We start from the raw sequence: 17,025 nt of genomic DNA, 5'->3' as shown, positions 1-17,025 counted from the left end.
TGTTGTCAGCCAAGGTTAGGACTTGGATTTGTAAACATTCATATTTCAGGAAGCAACCATGTTATGAAAGAGGAAAGCCAGCCTCTGGAGAGAAGAAACCAAAGTTTTGCTTCCATGCTTTCGAGAGTTCTCCCTTGTAACTCTCCCTTGTGCCCAAGGGTGCAGATGTGGTGCAGCGGTTGTGTGGTTGTGTTTCCAGCTCACGTGTGCAGTGCTGCTGCCTCTCTCTGCATGGAGAGCAGCACAGACACTCCTGTGCTGGCTGGCTCAGCAGCCCTCAGGCCAGGATCCTTCAATCCATGCAAGCACACACCAGACCAGCAGGGTGTCTGGCACCTCAGCCTGCTGCCAAAGGGGCCCTTAGCCCTGCCAGTTGTTCCAAATCCAAGCAGAATTGAACATATTTAAGTTTGTGTGCAGTTCTGGTAGATGTCTGGCATAACATTGCAGGCTTGCAGCTGCATGGAATTTGATAGCTAAGTTTTCCTTACATATTGTATTCATATAAACTATGTAAATTGTACTTTGAGGCTGATGAAAGTTAAAGTTTGGTAGTGCTTTGATTTGAACGTAGGTAATTTTCTTATGCCTGTAGACGTGGGTTACAAGCAGAGTGTTCTTAGTTTCATCAGGTGAAGCTTATGTGGGGGAATGTGAAAACCAGAGCATCAAAATCCTTCAAATAATTAAAACTGAAAAAGAACAGAATTGCTTGTCTTACTACTGCTTCTTTGAACAATGATATTATAATTACACAAGATATCAGTTTTTTACATTAGCTATGACATTAACCTTATCCATGCAATGTAACAGCAGCCAGAAACTTCTCCACCTGAATATGTAATGCCCTGCAGTAAGGTTCCTTTCAGACCCCATGTTTGTGATGCATTTTGCTATGTTTATTATGTTTTCCAGTGTATTTGAAAAGGATCCCAATGGAGTTGATTCCACTGTGAGTTCTAACCACCGGACCAGAAATCTCCTGGAGTTCTCGGCTGGTCAGGAGTCCAACACAGCTCAGAAAATACCTGAGGGCATCATTCCTGAGAAGAGTGATAGGTAAGATGAGAACYTTTAAYGTATTTTAGGTGGCAAAAGGCAKTGRTGCTTTTAGCCCTCATTGCCTTTCTCACCTTTTTGGCCAGTGCTATTGCTGCTTTTACAGAGTAGCTGAGTTTTAAACACAGTGTTTTGAAAGCTGCTCTGTTTGCTTTTCAAATGAATATGGTGTTTTATCTCCAAGAGTACCCAATTCCTAGAGCTTCAGGGGTGTACACGTGGCTGTGCTGCACAGTGTTAGTGAAGAGCACATCTACAAGTGCATGCCACTGAGACTTTCAGGATCTTCCTTAGTTCATCTGTTTGCTTTTTTCCACTGATCTGTATTTTAGCTTGCATAGTTGTGATATTTGTCATATTATCTGTGTCTTCTTGCTTTTCAAGTTGGAGTATTTATTTTCTTAGTTGCTCCAGAGAAGACTTGGGAAGTTCACAACTAAGAACACGCTCTGAACTTAGCACCGTACTTTTTCATTTTAAAAAAAAATCCATCTGAGTCCATCCTTGTGCTTATCCATTATTTAATAAAATACTGGCTTTCAGGCTTCCTAGATCTCTAGCATGCAGTGCATAAGTGAACATATAATTGCCTCCAGATTGAAGTCTGGCTAATACAGCTCATGTTTTCCCCTTACAAGATTTATCCTATTAGACTGTCCCTTTCCAGTAGAGTGTTTTGGCTGGTTGAACAAAGCCAGGCACAGATGTGCAGAAAGCCCTAATGTATTTTGCCATGCAGCAAGAAGGCAATAAATCAGGAGCATTTTAAGGCTGTAGCCATGGTGAGGGCTCTGTGTGGTACATTTCAGACCATGACCTATGGGACATAAGCAGAGTGTTTCTCTTAGGAGGATGTGCTTGTGCCTGCACCTCCTTTTCTTTCACTGTTTTACCCTGGGTTTGGGAAGCTGTGAGTTCTTTGCCTCATATTCTCCTTTATCAGTCCTAGATGCAGCAGACAGGAGAAGYAGAAAACTGGGAAAGGGAGGGGAATTGAACAAGGCTTTCATAAGCTTTTGTACCTGATTTTTCAGAAGGAAGTTGAGGGTCAGGGCCTAGAAGTCTGTCAAAAACAAAAGGACTAAGGCTGTTACATTGATAACTGTCAAGAGAGAAACCTAGATTAGGTATTTGGTGATAAATAGTTAACCCCACAGGAGGTCCTGAGAGTGTTAAGGATTTTTGTACTGAGAAATACAGGCTCCTTTTCACTTTATCAAAACCAAGCATGATTCTCAAGACAGAGATATAAATCCTCTCCACTAAGTTGTAATTGAGTTTGTGGCTGCTCAATTGTCACATAGCTTATGGTCTTTCTATCTGCTTGGTTTTAGTGGATAATAAATGTAGTGTTTCTGTAGCATATCTTGCACAGCTCTGGAATGAAAAAGAAAGTTGTGTCTGCAGATATCACATAGTTTGCATACTATGAGGAATATTTTACAGACTGCATTTTCTTTCAATATCTGGCCTTCTTGGGAAGGGATCCAACATCTGCTAATGCTCATCTATCTTCCCTGCATCGAGGGCTGTCAGCCCCCTTTGAGGGATTGACTGAGAACATTGGAATTGTTTTTCACCTGCTTCAAAGATCTCATGGGAGCAGCTCTAACATTTGTGGGTCTGCTGATGTTGGTGTTCGTTCTCTGGATTTGGTCAAAGGGTCATGAATAACTGTTTAAAGGGATTTCTTGATGTGCTTTTCTTCATTTTTCCCAGGTATGACCATTCTGTATCTGATAACAAAGCACTAATGATAGTCTCAGAAGAACCACTGTTATATATTTCACCACCGCCGCCCCCCTGCCGGCCTCTGATCAACCGGACAGAGTCACTGAGGTGAGCATTTAAAGTTTATTAGGAGTTGAGAGATAAATTCTGTGTTGGCTGAGTGCTGCTGGACAGCTGTGAGTGATGTTACTGTCCATTCATGGTGTCCATCCAGTACGTGACCAGTGTCTCATACGTGTCTGCACGGTCCAATGTCTGCTGCCATAAGGACAGATCCAATTGGATCTTTGTAATCTTTCCATGGTTTTAGTAATGATTTTGACTTTCTTTTCACACTGGTCACTTGCAATAACTAAATAACAGTTTTCTGATTGTCTTGGAGTTTTTCATTATGTAAAAGAGAAATTGCTTGGTATGTTCGTAATGTGGAAATCAAGTCCAGCTAAAAGCCTTCTTTTTCATAAGAATTATATAAGAGTCTTCTATCCTTCAGCTTTTGATATGGGCAGACTGAGCCTGGTATTGCAGATGTTCTTTGTTTCCTGTTACAAAACACCTATTTCCATTTTTTCCATAGATAGGAGTCACTAACTGTATCTCCATTCTCTCTGTCCATTCTTTCTCTCAGATTTACTTGCTGTAATTTATCTTGAATCAGCTTTTGATTTTAAATTTCAGCAGTCCTTCTAGTGATTTCAAAAGTACTGTTCGTTGGGCAAAAGAAAGGACTGTATCTACCTTATGTGGAAAATATGTGTGCATGAATCTAATACTTTAGAGATAATTCCTTAAAATGTAATCTTACAAGTGTATTTTCTTGTTCTTGTATTTAAAATAAGTTACAAGTAAACCAATAGTAATCTTCAGTGTCTCTATAGTGGCTAAACTGTTGTGTGCTAGTGAAAAATTCTGCTAGTGGTGTTTGCAATCTGTGTTAATGCTGTGGGTTTCCCTAGGCTGACCCACGAGCTGCGAGGATGGGTTCACAGGCACGAGGTGGAGCGAACGAGGTCGCGAAGGCTGTCCAACAGCCAGCAGCAGAAAGCTCGAGTCACACAGGTGAGCCCTTTCAGTGGCAGCACCAGATAATCCCAGAGCACGTGAAATGTTCCCCCTCACTTGTTTGCACTTGTCATTATAGACAAAAGTAGCCATGGTGCCTGTAATTAGGGCACCCGACACTTCCCATTTGAAATTGCTGGGTTTGGTTGACTGTTATGTTGTCAAAGTTGTTCTTCCATTCCTGCTCTTGGATTCAAGAGTAGATGTTTTGAATTTTTTTAGCAGCCGTCAAAATAACTTCTGCATTTTCTAAAATGAAATCTGTAGTTATCCTTTCTAAGGGTTTTCTGTAAGAGTAAAGATAAGCAATTGCTTAGTGGAGAGAAATACGACCTTCAGCACATTCATCTGGCTCACTGTTAAGGGTCACAGCTGATTGTTTTTGTTGAAATATTTCTATTGCTTAAATTTTTGCTAGAGGAATTCCCTTTTTTTCTTTTTTTTTTTTTTGTAAGAGTACAGAATTATGAGACTTCTCATATTTCCCATTTTTAAGGTCCCTTTTATCTACATGGCATACTGATATCAAGGCTGAAATTAAGACAAATGAATTTTCAATTAGGGGTAGTAACAGCTTTAAAAGGAATTGAAAATTACAGTGTGGGAAATACTGCAGTTTTCTAGGGAAGAAGTGTTGTGTATTAAATTTCAGATTCTTCTCACTGGTATCCAAAGGAGAATGGTAGAATATTTAGAACTGTTGTGTGTGGTGCCAAGCTTCCTTTCTTGTCTCTGAATGTTGATTTTGAATTTGGCTGTATAAAAATCTTGCTGGTTTTGTTGTTCCAGCTGGATTGCAATAACCATTTCAGGTTTTCATGTTTTACCAGTGGAAAAACGCACATTTCTGGTGCAGGGCCCTGATTAACCTCTGTACCTCATTCTGTGTGTCAAATCTCTATGTAGTTGCAAACCAAGGAGATGCTTATTGGTTTCACTTTGTGCCATCTTTTCATTTTTCCCCTTTTTCAGAGCTCCCTCAGTGACAAAGCAGATTCCCAGCTAATGGCCATGCCTTACACAGACACCAGTCTCAGGTAAGGCAGAACAGTTCCTTTTTTATTGCTTTCTACTTAAAAAAACTATTTTTCACCAACAGTTGTTAAAGAATGCCCATTTCCATCTTGTCAGGATTCTTAAGCCAAATGCAGCTACTTTTCTTGGACTAATTTCTGTCCCTTAGTGAATAACTGCTTTCAGTGATTTAAATTACACTTAAAGGGACCCCTGTATCACAGCTCCACTCCTCTGAAGTCTTTATGCCAATGAATTTTAAAAAAAATGCTCACTTTGCTCTGCAGAATCCCCTTCTAAACAGGTTTGAATATTTAGGAAAAAACGGGGGAACTGACTTGGGACTATCTGTGAGAACATCATTAGTTTATAAGAAGGTTTCAAAGGGCCATGAATCTGGTAAGAGACAGGTTTTTCTCTTAAATTATCTTTCCTAGAGTAGTGCCATTATAGCTAGCACCAAATTATGATGATGAACTGAAAGTGCCATTGTATCTTCTTTACGTGCTTTGTCTCCATCTCCTGATTTTTCTCTGCTTATTATTGGAGCAAGTTAATGCAGAGTTCTCTGATGTCCTCTGCACACCCTTCTCCATGACCATCCTGTCCTTCTTCCCTGGTGACAGGAAGTACTGGAGAGAAAAGATGAAGGAAATAAAATTTCTCCCTCCTGAATTCTGTGAGACTGTTGAGGAGTTTTCTGCTTTGAAGTGCCACAAAGGAGAGTAAGAGCAGAATGGAGACTTTTTGGTGAGAGCAGCACCTGAAATGTTGCTGTGCAAAGTAAGACAGCTGTGGCCTTTCCGTTTGCATTGCTGCTTTGAAAGCAGGATCAGCCWGGGGGAAAAGAGCAAGCTGCAGACAAATGTTACAGAAACCAGGCTGTCAGATTTTAATATATCTTGATTTMCAAGGAAAAAATAAAGCTTTTTGAGTTGTACAGGCAGATGAAGGATAGCTGTTTTAACTGAATAGCAATGAAGAAGCCTCATGGCATAAGACAGTTAAATATACATGCTTGCATTACTCTGAAAAAAGAATCTGGATTATTGGAAACTGTGCAACATCATGTAGTTCTGTATGGAATAATCTGTTGTGCTCCGAAGGAAGTGAGATTTTTGGGTTTTTTTTTCAGATTAATGATGTTTATATGAGCAGGACCAGTGAGTCACGGCAGCTGCATGCTGTGCCTGTCCTGGAACTGCTAAGRACATAGAACAGACTTCCAGTTCCTCCCAGAACCATCAGCTATTAGGTGCTCCATGAAATCATAGAAACAGAGAGTGGTTTAGGCTGTAAAGGACCTCGGGAGATGTCTAGTCTGACTTCCTACTCAAAGTGGGTTTAGCTTCAGGTTTAGTGAATGTCTCTGTTAGAAGACGGGGTCTCCATCTCCATTGTAATCTACATCAGGCAGCTGAGGATTGAAAAAAAATTCAGAAAAGTCAAAGCAGTGGAGGAGATAAAATTTAAGGTGATTTCAAAGAAAATCATCAACACCCCTCATCTCTTTATAGTCTGTGTAGCTTTCTTCCGAGGTGATTTTGCTGGGGGCTTCTGTGGGTGTTTCTTAAYGCTTCAGGGTKGAAACTGAGACTCTGCAGTTATTTKCTTAAGTTATGCACTGCTAATAATTGTGGTTCTTGATGCATGAAGCATTGTGTCCTGCCTCATTTCTTCTCAAAACAAGCCTATGTGSAACATCCCAGTGCTCTGTGATGCATAACAGTGTCCTTCAAAGTTTTAAAACAAAAGATTTATTTATCTCCCGATAAATGGCCCGGTTCAGCACCATTGTTCTGTATACATAATTTAATATGATGCTTTCTTGTAACACGCRAAGGTGTTTCTAAAATAACTGATAAGTTTTGCACTTGGTTTTGGCTCTGAAGTTCCTCCCTTCCTTTGATGGTGAGGCCCACTGTGGTTGTCAGAAGATGTTCAAAGGTTCACTGCACTGCCTGTTATCCCCTGCTATCACTTGGTATTCGATTTGTTACACAAGCAGGAGTGCTTTGCAAAGGCCCAGCGTTTTCCAAGTGCTTGGGAGCAGTTTTCTCCCRTGGCTGGATTTTTGGTCTAGCTGTATCTTGTGGAGCGTGGGCGAGCAAGCAGCTCAGTGGGCCCGTGTCAGCTTTCAGGATGTGTTGCACCGCGCCGAGCGTGGGCGCGGGGCCTTCAGCACAGCCGAATCTCAGGGGTGCCTTGCTGGGCCTACGTGTTTTCATGAATGAGTAATCAGGCTCAAATTAGCTCCAGCCTTTGTTTCCTGTGTGTGAAGGATGGGAGCTGATGCCTGGCTTGCACGGTTGTGCCTGCTCCTGATCCCCCAGGATTTACACCCCCAGTGCCATGGCCTGGCAGCTGCAGTCCCGTGCTTGCTGCAGGACTCTGTCAGCAGTGGAAGAAGAGATAATGACAGCCTGCTATTACTGCTGCTTGAGAAAATCACTTGATGATAGATTTGTGCCTGGTTATATTTTAGAAATGTACTGAAATGGTCTAAATTAAGCACCCTAGTTTAAAACCTGGGTCAGCAGAAGACAGCTTGGGAGGGGGGGGATAGCCTGATCGGTGTCCTTGCCACAAACACACAGYGTGCTGGTAAAGTGGGGGAAATTAAAATGACAGGTTGAAGGTCCAGATAATGGTTTCCCTGAGTACAGCTTTCCAATGTGATTAAATAYCTTATTTTGGAATGGATTGGGGAATTATAAATGATAGCAGTACATGCTAGGAATTTCTCACCTTTCCAAGATAAACAGTGGATAAGTACCATGATTGCAGAACTTGCCAGTATTTTGGCTTAGAATGGTTTAGAGCATCTTTTCCTTGTGTCTGATATGTGTAAGATGAGAACTGTGGAAAAGATAAGGCAGAATTATGTGWGTATCTTATTTTTGCTCCACTGTTTAAATTACAAATCAAGAGCAAATCTTYGAGTTGACCAGGGGAAAAATCTTTGAGTTGACCAGAGGACACAGCGGAAAAAAAATTAATGGCGGKTGAGAAAAAAGGTGGATTTGTCATTTTGACAGTAAATTAAAAGCTCTATTTATGCTTGACTTTGCACTTCCTTCAATTTCAGTGGTTTGGATTCTTAGCATTAAAACAAAATGATTGAATTATTAAATGGTTTTATATTTTATTTCAGAATGACACTCCATCCCAAAATTTATTTTCAGAAGTCATCACAATTTTTCAGACACTTTAGGTTGAAACAGTTTTTCTTCTGTTGAGCTAGCAAACAGATTTTCCCTGGCCTCAGAAGCATGAACAGAAACAAGTCTGGAAAATTTTGCCACTGTAAGACCTTGAATTTTAAAAAGTATTGAGTAGTTTCATTGTTTTCACCTGGGTTCTCTGTTCCTCATGCTTATCTCAGAGGATGAAGGCTGCTGTCCCTTTAAAATGCAGATCTTCAAAGTCATGRTCTCACTGAAATTAACTGTCCTGTCTAAAATAATTACCATTCCCCCTTCTTTATTGCAGCAGGAACTCAGGGAATGAGCTGCAAGTGTATTACGCCTCTCCGAGGAGCTATCAAGACTTTTTTGAAGCAATTCACCGAAGGGAGGATACGTTCTACGTGGTGTCATTCCGCAGAGTAAGTGTGGCAGTGGTTCATACCTGTGTCCATAAAATTGTTTCTAACTGAAATACAAAAAGTGACTTAATCGAGKTTGAAGGTAAATTGTTCCTTCTGAAATGATGATTCTTTGTATTCTTTACAGTAACATGTCCAGGTCATGCTCTTTGCAAAATATGCCCCAATATTCTCACAGTTSAGAATGGAGAGTTTTGCAGAAAACRTTGTAGTGCCTGGKCAAGRCAGCCCAAAATTGCATGAACCCTCAGGTTAAAGACACATTRCAGCTATTTAATAGGTGTATAAACCTTTTGTGCTTCTGGCTATAGGAATGAATGTACCCTCTGCACAAATTATTACTGTTAGCCTAACACAGTATAGTTTCTATCTTCCCCTAAAGCTTTTGCATTTGCCCTTTTATGTGTCACATTGCAGCTGTACGGGACTCTGTGCAGGGCCACAATTTTTCTGGTTTGTGTCTTGTAAGCTGAGATGGCTACTTGGAATCTGGTGATGGAAATGACTGAGACAGACGGTGGTTGAAGCACCAGCCTGGGGCTGGAAGAGTTTATTCCCTGCCTTTTGCAGGGATCTTGATGAGTCATTAGATACATTTCTATAATGTACTTCTGTCCCTGGGCTGAACCTGGGTCTGGGCTTGCTGAGCAAGTTGTTTTGCAGTTGGGGTGTTARATGAGAATTGTTCTGTGCATGTTCACACCCAGCCATGGTCCTCCCAGGACCCTGCAAAGCTTCCATTTGTTTCTTCATCATAGGAGTGGCCTGAGAGAGGTCCCAAGGTCATGGGGGACCAGTAGTGGCCACGACAACAGCTCACCCAGCTATAACCAGTTCTGTGTAACAGCACACGGATAAACACAACTAATTTTAGCAGTTTCTGTGTTGTCAYAACTCTACCAATCTGTAGTTGCCATAGGTACACAGGTAATACAACCCTGTTCCACCTGGTACACAAAAAAAATCTTAATTTGTAGATGCATGTCTGTAGAAAAGGTTCAGGCGGAGCTGAAAAATAAAAATAGCGGGGCTCTTCTTAGGATTAAGGTTTTATGCTGAGTAGAAATAYGAGGTTAGTTTCCAGTCTTGGGATTACTGGGTTGTGTCACAAGGCTGGAATTTTGTTATTAAATGCTTGGCATGTTCTGCTGTTCTTTCAGCTAGCAACACAAATATATCCAGCACCACATATCCTGAGGATGAGGGGAAAGGAGCGGAGAATAAAAGCTTTCCTGGAAACTCAGAACACAAAGCARAACAGTGTTTGTGGAGTTCTGCTCTTGGGGCCACTGCTCCAGCCCACCTGAATGCATGTAYGTGTGCATAGGTCCTGTTTACACTGTCAGGGTAATGACCTGGAAGTTGTCAGCTCTCATTTCAGCTCGAAGAGCTGTCCTTGGAAACAGTGTGCCACMGAATCCCCACAGCCTGGCTCTGCTCTCTTGCAGGGAGAGGTGTGGAGGCCTTTCAAACCTTTCTATGAAGTTTATTTGGTAGCAGAGCTTTTGGTGTTTCTGTTTTATGAATGAAATGTCCTYAAATAGAAGGCACTTTCATGCATTACCTCATTTATTGTTTTAACAGGGCAGGCCTGATCTAGCAGCAAGCTCTGCCCTGAGGCACTTTTAAATGACTTGCTTGGATTCTTTTGTGAGTGCAGAAGAAAGGGCTCCTCCACACCCCGAGGGGTGCCATCAGCAGGGCCCCAGCCTGGGAGATGCCCTTTCACCTCCTCCTGGGGACTGCTAACTTCATTTTCTCTGGACCACAGCTCTCTTTTCACTGATGATTAGGAGCTGAGAGGGGACTGATTCCTCCTCGGTGCTGTCCCACAGTTCACTTGTGTTGCTTGTGCTTGTCCAAGTGAGGAGCCAAGGCCTGGAGATGAGAGATTTTGTTCTGTTTGCCACACAGACACTCCCAAATACTTGATAAGCTGCTCACAGCCCAATAATGTAACATCAGAACTAGAATCAGCCAGTTACAAGTTCCAGGGAGTGGCTGGTTCTGGTAATAGTCCTGCTCCAAGTGGAAAGTAGAACTGTGAATCTCAGGAGATCCACCCGATGTCCCTGAATCCTTTGTCCCCGTTTTGTGCTCTGTGCACAACCTCACTAAACCCCAGCATTTCTCCTGATGCATGTGATAAAATGTAACATTTTCTCCATTTTCTTCATTGCACTGCTGTGCCCTGAGTTCCTTGGATTTTCTAGAAAATGGGATTTGCTAGGGCTACTCTTACATGGTAGGACTCAACCAAGGCTTCTGGAAGTGCAGGGTTAGGAARCAAAGCTCTTGTGCACTGCGTATTTTTCTGGTGATGCTTGATACCTATAAGACTGAGATTCCCATGATCTCATCAATTCTATTTYCTTTCCTTGCTTTGGAAGGTTTGCAGGTCTGCATATTTGCAGTTGAAGATTACATGGGTTTTGGTTTTTTTTTTTTTTTCTATTTTAAGGAGGAGAGAGGAAAATAAAGTAGCATTTGGATCAGCTGAGTCCATGCAAGAAGCAGGGCTTTTGCTCTGGGCATCTAAAGAAACCAATTTTCTGCTATTATCAGGGGAATTTCTAATGTCATTTTTAAACAAGAAGAGCCTGCTGCTCTGGTTTCTGCYCTGTAACATCTGTGATCCCAAGTCTGCTCCTAAATGTGGAGTGTGGATAGCAAATGCGAGTTGGTGTCTCTGAGGTGCTGTCAGCAGGGAACAGACACCTGGCTGCCTCTCTGTAAGCCTGGCACCCACACAGCTCTCTCTCWGAGCTCACATCTGTTTGGCCATGGAGTACTCAGGCCTTGAGATTGTTTCTAGAATTACCTGAATAGCTAGCTTAATTTGAAAAGTAATTAAGTAAATCATTGGAGAAAACAAATCCCTTCCAATTTACTTTGGCCTGTAAATGCTGCTTCAGATCATTCCACTCTTATGTGGTTRGGATCAGAGTCCCCACAACTTGGAGTGATTAAGCTGCAGATTTCCCCATCCTGGAAGGTTCACTCAGTGACCCTTTGATGACATCTCTGCAGGCTTATTTAAGGACAGTGACGTTTTTTAGGGTAAGAATGTAATTACTATTCTTAAGGAAAACATAGTTTAAAGTTTGATTCACTTGGGAAATTCAGGGGACTTCTGGCATTTCCTCTCACTGCTTTCTCTGTTTCAAAGCACAAATGTCTCCTGATATCAAAGTTTGCCACTTGCATTCATTGCACCACACATACAGTATCTTGTGGTAGAATGCAGTAGAAAGCAGATATTAAATGTTGATTCTGTTTGCTTGAGCAACAGTGATGCTGGCCCTATGGGAATCAATGGCAAAGCCTTTACCAACTTCTGGAAAACCAGGATTTCATTTTATAAATTTCTGCTTCAGTGCCATAAACCATAGGGCTTCAGGGAAACCTCTTATTATGAAAGTGAATTTCTGGTCCTACAAGCCAACATCTGCAGTAAGCATTTAAGGGCTTCTCAAGTTCTGCAAACAATTTTTTTTCTGAAATGATTAAGCCAAATTTCAATTAGAACTTTTGTTCTTTGTTTGCTAGGAGTAGAAATGTCTTGGTAGTGTTGTGCTTCTGTTGGTAAGAAGYCTGCGCTGTGCTAATTGTATTTGGGATGAAATAATTGTATTTGGAATGATATATTACTTTCAGGAAGCAAAAGGTTATAAAGCCTGGCTTTGACATGCTTGTGCAGCAGYAGTTTGCTGTGCTGCACACACTTCTGGCAACAATAATTTGAATGTGTTCAGAGAGCACGAGGCAGGTTCCAGTTCACTGCRCTCCTGATGCCATCTACATCCTGCAGGCAAAACTGCTTTATAAGAACTTGGCTTCAGATGATGTTTCACAGCCAGAAGTTCAGTCCTAACATATACTTTCCTCCTACTTTGTTGCACTTGACAATGGGTGGTTTTTCCTGAACGTGAAGTTTGCTGCTGTTGGCTTTGTTTGTGGATTTCAGCAGACTGGGATGTGTAATTTGGTGTTTCATTCAGATAAATTGATTAGACCCACAAAGTCCTGCTGCCCTTAGAGACAGAGCAGCTATTTTATATATTTCAGTCCTGTGGGTTTGCAGCTGCTGCAAGTTAACATGCAGATTTTTGAAAGATTTTAGAAACTCCTTTTTCCTGGGGAGCCTGACTTTAGCTGTTGAGAGGAAAAAGGTTACTTTAATCCCAGGATTGTAGGATTTTAAGATCTTGTCCTATATTTTATACACATGCTGAGAATAATATGTGCTGAAAGAACTGAGGCTCAGGGCATAGTATCTGTGATAAAACTGCCTGTCCTTTTCAAAGCAGAGGTCTTCTTTGCCTGTCTTCTCTGTGAGGCCAATTCTTGCCTCTGGAAAAATCTGAGGAAGCAAACAGTGTGTGTGATTGTGCTTCAGCTTGCCCTGAAGCACACTGAGCCAGCCTCTGTCAAATTACAGCTGAATTTGACTTTCAAAGTTGAAAATCCATTTTGAAAACCTCCTGTTTCCATCTAAGTGTCAATAGGGAAAATGAAGTCTGGCATGCTGCATTCTTCCAGCTAARCTTTGGATTCTCTCCGTGTCAGAGAATTTTCTCCTTCCAAACGCTGGTATCCATATGAAAACAATGRAGCAAGCTTTCTTCTTAGTCTTTCTTGAGCTGTCTTCCTTTCTTACATGGAATATTTCAGAAGCAGAGGGATTACTACCAAAGGGACTGAGAGGTGGTGGGGAGAAGGCTTCTCTGTCCTCTTCCAGATAATCACCTGGAGAAGATGTTGCTTTTGCTAGCCTCTTAGACTAAAAACCTCCAGAGAGAAATCTAATAATCTAAAATTAAATCTGAAAGTGTATGTTGGTCTATAGAACACAACTGGCYTCACCTCAGTCCTGAGATTCTCAAAATACTCGTTTATGAGAACAACACAACTGTAAATTAGGTAAAAAGAAGCTCAAAAGAAGTGCATTTAGATTTGCAGCTAAAGGCCAGCAAGTCTTTAAAAACTGTTTCTGTCAACACCATCTGATATTTTCCAGACAACCTGATTGTCATCACTTGTCACTGTCAGGACATCCTTTGGGGACTGAAGTARGAAAGGGCTGTGTGTGTGCTGTGGAGAACAAGTGGGCTCAGAGGAGGGGGGAGAGAAGGAGCCAGGCAGTGAGACACCCCAGATGTGCAGGGGTGGGAGCCAGAGAGGAGCAGCAGCTGCAGTGCAGCATCTCCTGCAGCCTCCCTGCTCAGCCAGGTGCAATCAGTGCTTCGGAGGGACCAGAACAGCAATGCAAAATGGTGTTTCTGACAAGGGAAGTCATGTCTGTCACATCGAGTGGGGTTTTGTTTCCTTTGTTCTGTTCCCTGCTCCTACTCGGGAATCTCTTCCAAGGCATTCTGGAAGCAAARTCTTAGTCACTCTGATTTTTATCTCCTCAAGTCCCTTTGAACCCCACCAGCCTCCAAATAAAATYGAGAATGGATGTGGTGTTGAGGACAGATGTATAAGCAGAGGCAGAAAAGTCAACTCAAATATATCTGGCACGGAGCAAAAGCTCCTCTTGGATTTTGTGTGTAGTCTTGGTTCATTTGTCCTCTGCATGGTTGCTGGAACTTCATGAATCATATTAATGCCCTCACTGAACTTCTTTCWGCTTTACATGTCCCAGATCTAACTAATACTTTGTTATTTTTAAACTAGTATTTGGAAGGACAACATACACTGCAGATAATTATAGTGAAAATAAAACATACTGCAAGAAATGTCTCCAGAACCCAAAGTGGTTGCAGGCAGACGTGACCAGCAATAGCATACGTGTATTTAAAATGTGCTGCATGCTTGAGAGACAAAGAGTTGTGGGCAAGAAGGAAWGGAAGATTGTTGGTTTTGGAAAACCTCTGTAAAAGATGCTTACGAAATTGGTGTGGACTAGAGAAGTATAATTGGGAAGTGTGGGAGCAAGATGTGATTATAAAGTGGGAATTGCCTCAGTAAAGGAAGTGACAGCAGTATCTCACTTAATAAAAGTACAGAACAGACAATTGCTGACAACAGAGTGAGCAGGAGCACAAGTYTATCCACCAACAATTAATATGTGTTCAATTAGAGCAGGCAGTGAAAATATGCAGCTCTGAAGCAGTTCCCTTCCTTCAGGAAATAACCCAAGTTCAATAATGCATTAATAATACTTTAATTATGCCAGATAATAGTGCATCTTTCTTTAGTGGTAGCATGGTATTCATTGAAGGAAATTTTGCTCAGATTATTCTGAACAGTTCTCAGAAGGGGATGGTGGGCTCTTGACTTGTAATCTGGAGCATTATTTAATTATGGGATCGATGTTGACTGAGCTCTAACTGTATAGAGACATAAATGATGTTTTCAGCTCTGAAACTGCTGTAGCCAGTAAGACATTGAGCTGAGTTTGGTAGGAATGAGCTGCTTGAAAAAATGACCTTCATSATATTTCATTTGCCTTGGATGATAGTACCTGCAGAGAGCACTTTAAAATACCCRTGCTCGCTTTCTTGCTTGTACTTCACACTTCCACAGCTTCAGACTGGTGATTTTTTCTGTTCATTTTCAGTTTTTATATCTGGTACTTGAGACAGAGTCTGTATAAAAGTAAAGCACACAGAATTGAGATGTCTTTGGTTTGATGAGATAGTGTTCTGCCTTTTAACAAATGTTAATCATTACATGGGGGAGTGCAAGCCTCAAACAACGATGATCTTTTTACTTTAGTAAACAGAAAAACTRTAGAAGAATRATTRCAGTTAARTACCAAAAAATCCATTCACAAAGARCTAAAAGCCATGAGAAAAGAACAGAGAAAGAATGAAAAAAGAAACACAGAAAAACAAACTTTACCMATCCTATACATGATAYACAAATAAAAACTAATTATTAATTATTTAAATTCTTATAAAATGCAAAGCTTCTTTACMATAAACAACTTTRCATACAAAAAACCCCAAAACAAAATCCATGTATCAATCACCAACAACTATGGTATTAGATTTGAAATCTTAGGCACACTTTTAGAGTTAATTCTGGTCRGATGAAGTTATTTGCTTCCAGTTTGAATTAATCATTTTGCCAGATTTTTAGCTGGACGGCGCACAAAGCTTATTTTATGAAGTAAGAGCCCAGGTGCTGTTGTGAGTGTGGGCAGATTATCATCACCTCCCACTGGACCGAACAGAACTCTTGTGGTTTCCAGGTTTTATTTTTAAATGACTTACACTCCTAGAACAAGAAGTGTGATAGAATTAACTGTACATTTTWATCTATTAACTGGCTTTGAAATCTTAAAACTGAATTTGAAACAGCTTGGAAGTGGAACATAAAAYTTGTTTTCTACATCTGGATCTCCTAGTTGCATTTGGTCTATCTGCAGGGATGGTGATGGGTCTGGGAAGAGCTCTTTTTGCCCTGTGCCTGGTATGGCTTGCTCCTCACCATGCAGTTGGATAAACTCCAGTTTTGCCAGCACATTTGATAGAGACTGTTGGGATCTGCATTGGTGATTAAGAGCTTGGAATGCCGTGGGCTAAGCTGAGAGATCCTTCACGCTGGAAACCACTGTTCAGGAAATCCTCTTTGTGTTTTGATTGCAAATGTTAAAATGTGCCTGTGAATAATTCTGGCACTTGAAAGTGCTTTTCATGGACGGAAGGCAAAGCTGTGCAGGAGGGGCACGTGCACAGCTCGAGCAGCACATTGCACCATGAGGATGCTATGGAGGAGTGGCCTCTGTAAAATGCCAYGGGCCACTGCCCTTGGAGCTGGTTGGCTAAGTGCCACTGAGCATTGCATAAGTGATGGTTATTGCTCCTTGGTTTCATGACTGTCCAAAAGAAGGTCTGAAGTGCCAGCTGTCTCAAAGAGGGTTATATCCAATATGAGGAAAGCAGTCTGAGCTGTGCTTGGGGAGCTCACACTGTGTGAGGAAGGTGCACAGGCCTTCCTCCCTTGATCTGTGTCCTGCCAGGCTCCTGTGTGTTAAACAGTGCTCTCCTCTGAGGCTCCAGAAGTGCTCATTCCCAGGCTGCTCCTCAGCGTGGAGATTCTTAKGTTGAGTCACTTGTTAGCATCTGGGAGCCCCTTGTTTAATCTCCAGGAAAACAGTATGGAGCTCTTYTCCTTTCTAAGAACAGTCCTGAGCACTTGGACCTGGAGTTTTTCATCAGGAACACGGTGGGCAGCTGGCTGCTGGAAAAGGTGGCTGAAAAGGAACTATTTTCCTATCTCAGGTAATCTGGGACCAGCACCTCCAGAAGGGCATCTCCTTAAAATCAGGGAAATACCATTGTGGGTTTCTCTTTGCTTTTGCTGGRCCATCTGTTTGGCATTTGCTGACCAGCTGTAAGCTGTAACCCTCCAGCAGGCAGCAGAGGTGCTGCATACCATCCAGGCATGAAGTTTCCTGACTTCTCAAGTTCAGTTTTCAAAGTGCCAGCACAGAGAAACATGTACAAAAATGAAACTGTAGAAAAGCAACAGATGCAGAAGTTTGCTTGGTGTAACATTYTGGCAAAAGCAGCTCTAGGGGAATAAGGAGAAGTGTAAAG

General features: G+C 41.7%; 1 protein-coding gene across 1 annotated transcript in view; it reads left to right on the top strand.

Annotated features, from left to right (window-relative positions):
• Window positions 1-915: 915 nt before the first annotated feature.
• Window positions 916-17,025, top strand: part of ATF6 (activating transcription factor 6) — a gene marked incomplete at its 5' end in the record, with an annotated part of 48,449 nt that continues 32,339 nt past the window's right edge. The window contains 5 exons of the mRNA XM_057372731.1: window positions 916-1,059; window positions 2,779-2,898; window positions 3,747-3,849; window positions 4,825-4,889; window positions 8,359-8,473. Of these exons, the coding sequence (XP_057228714.1) occupies window positions 916-1,059; window positions 2,779-2,898; window positions 3,747-3,849; window positions 4,825-4,889; window positions 8,359-8,473 (547 nt within the window). The remainder of the gene's footprint in view (window positions 1,060-2,778; window positions 2,899-3,746; window positions 3,850-4,824; window positions 4,890-8,358; window positions 8,474-17,025) is intronic.

The sequence above is a fragment of the Malurus melanocephalus genome, unplaced genomic scaffold (genome assembly GCF_030028575.1).
Source record: "Malurus melanocephalus ecotype Western Australia unplaced genomic scaffold, MMel_1.1 scaffold_178, whole genome shotgun sequence".
NCBI lineage: Eukaryota > Metazoa > Chordata > Aves > Passeriformes > Maluridae > Malurus > Malurus melanocephalus.
Note: the sequence above shows the minus strand (reverse complement) of the source record. Positions and strands in the feature narration are given on the sequence as shown.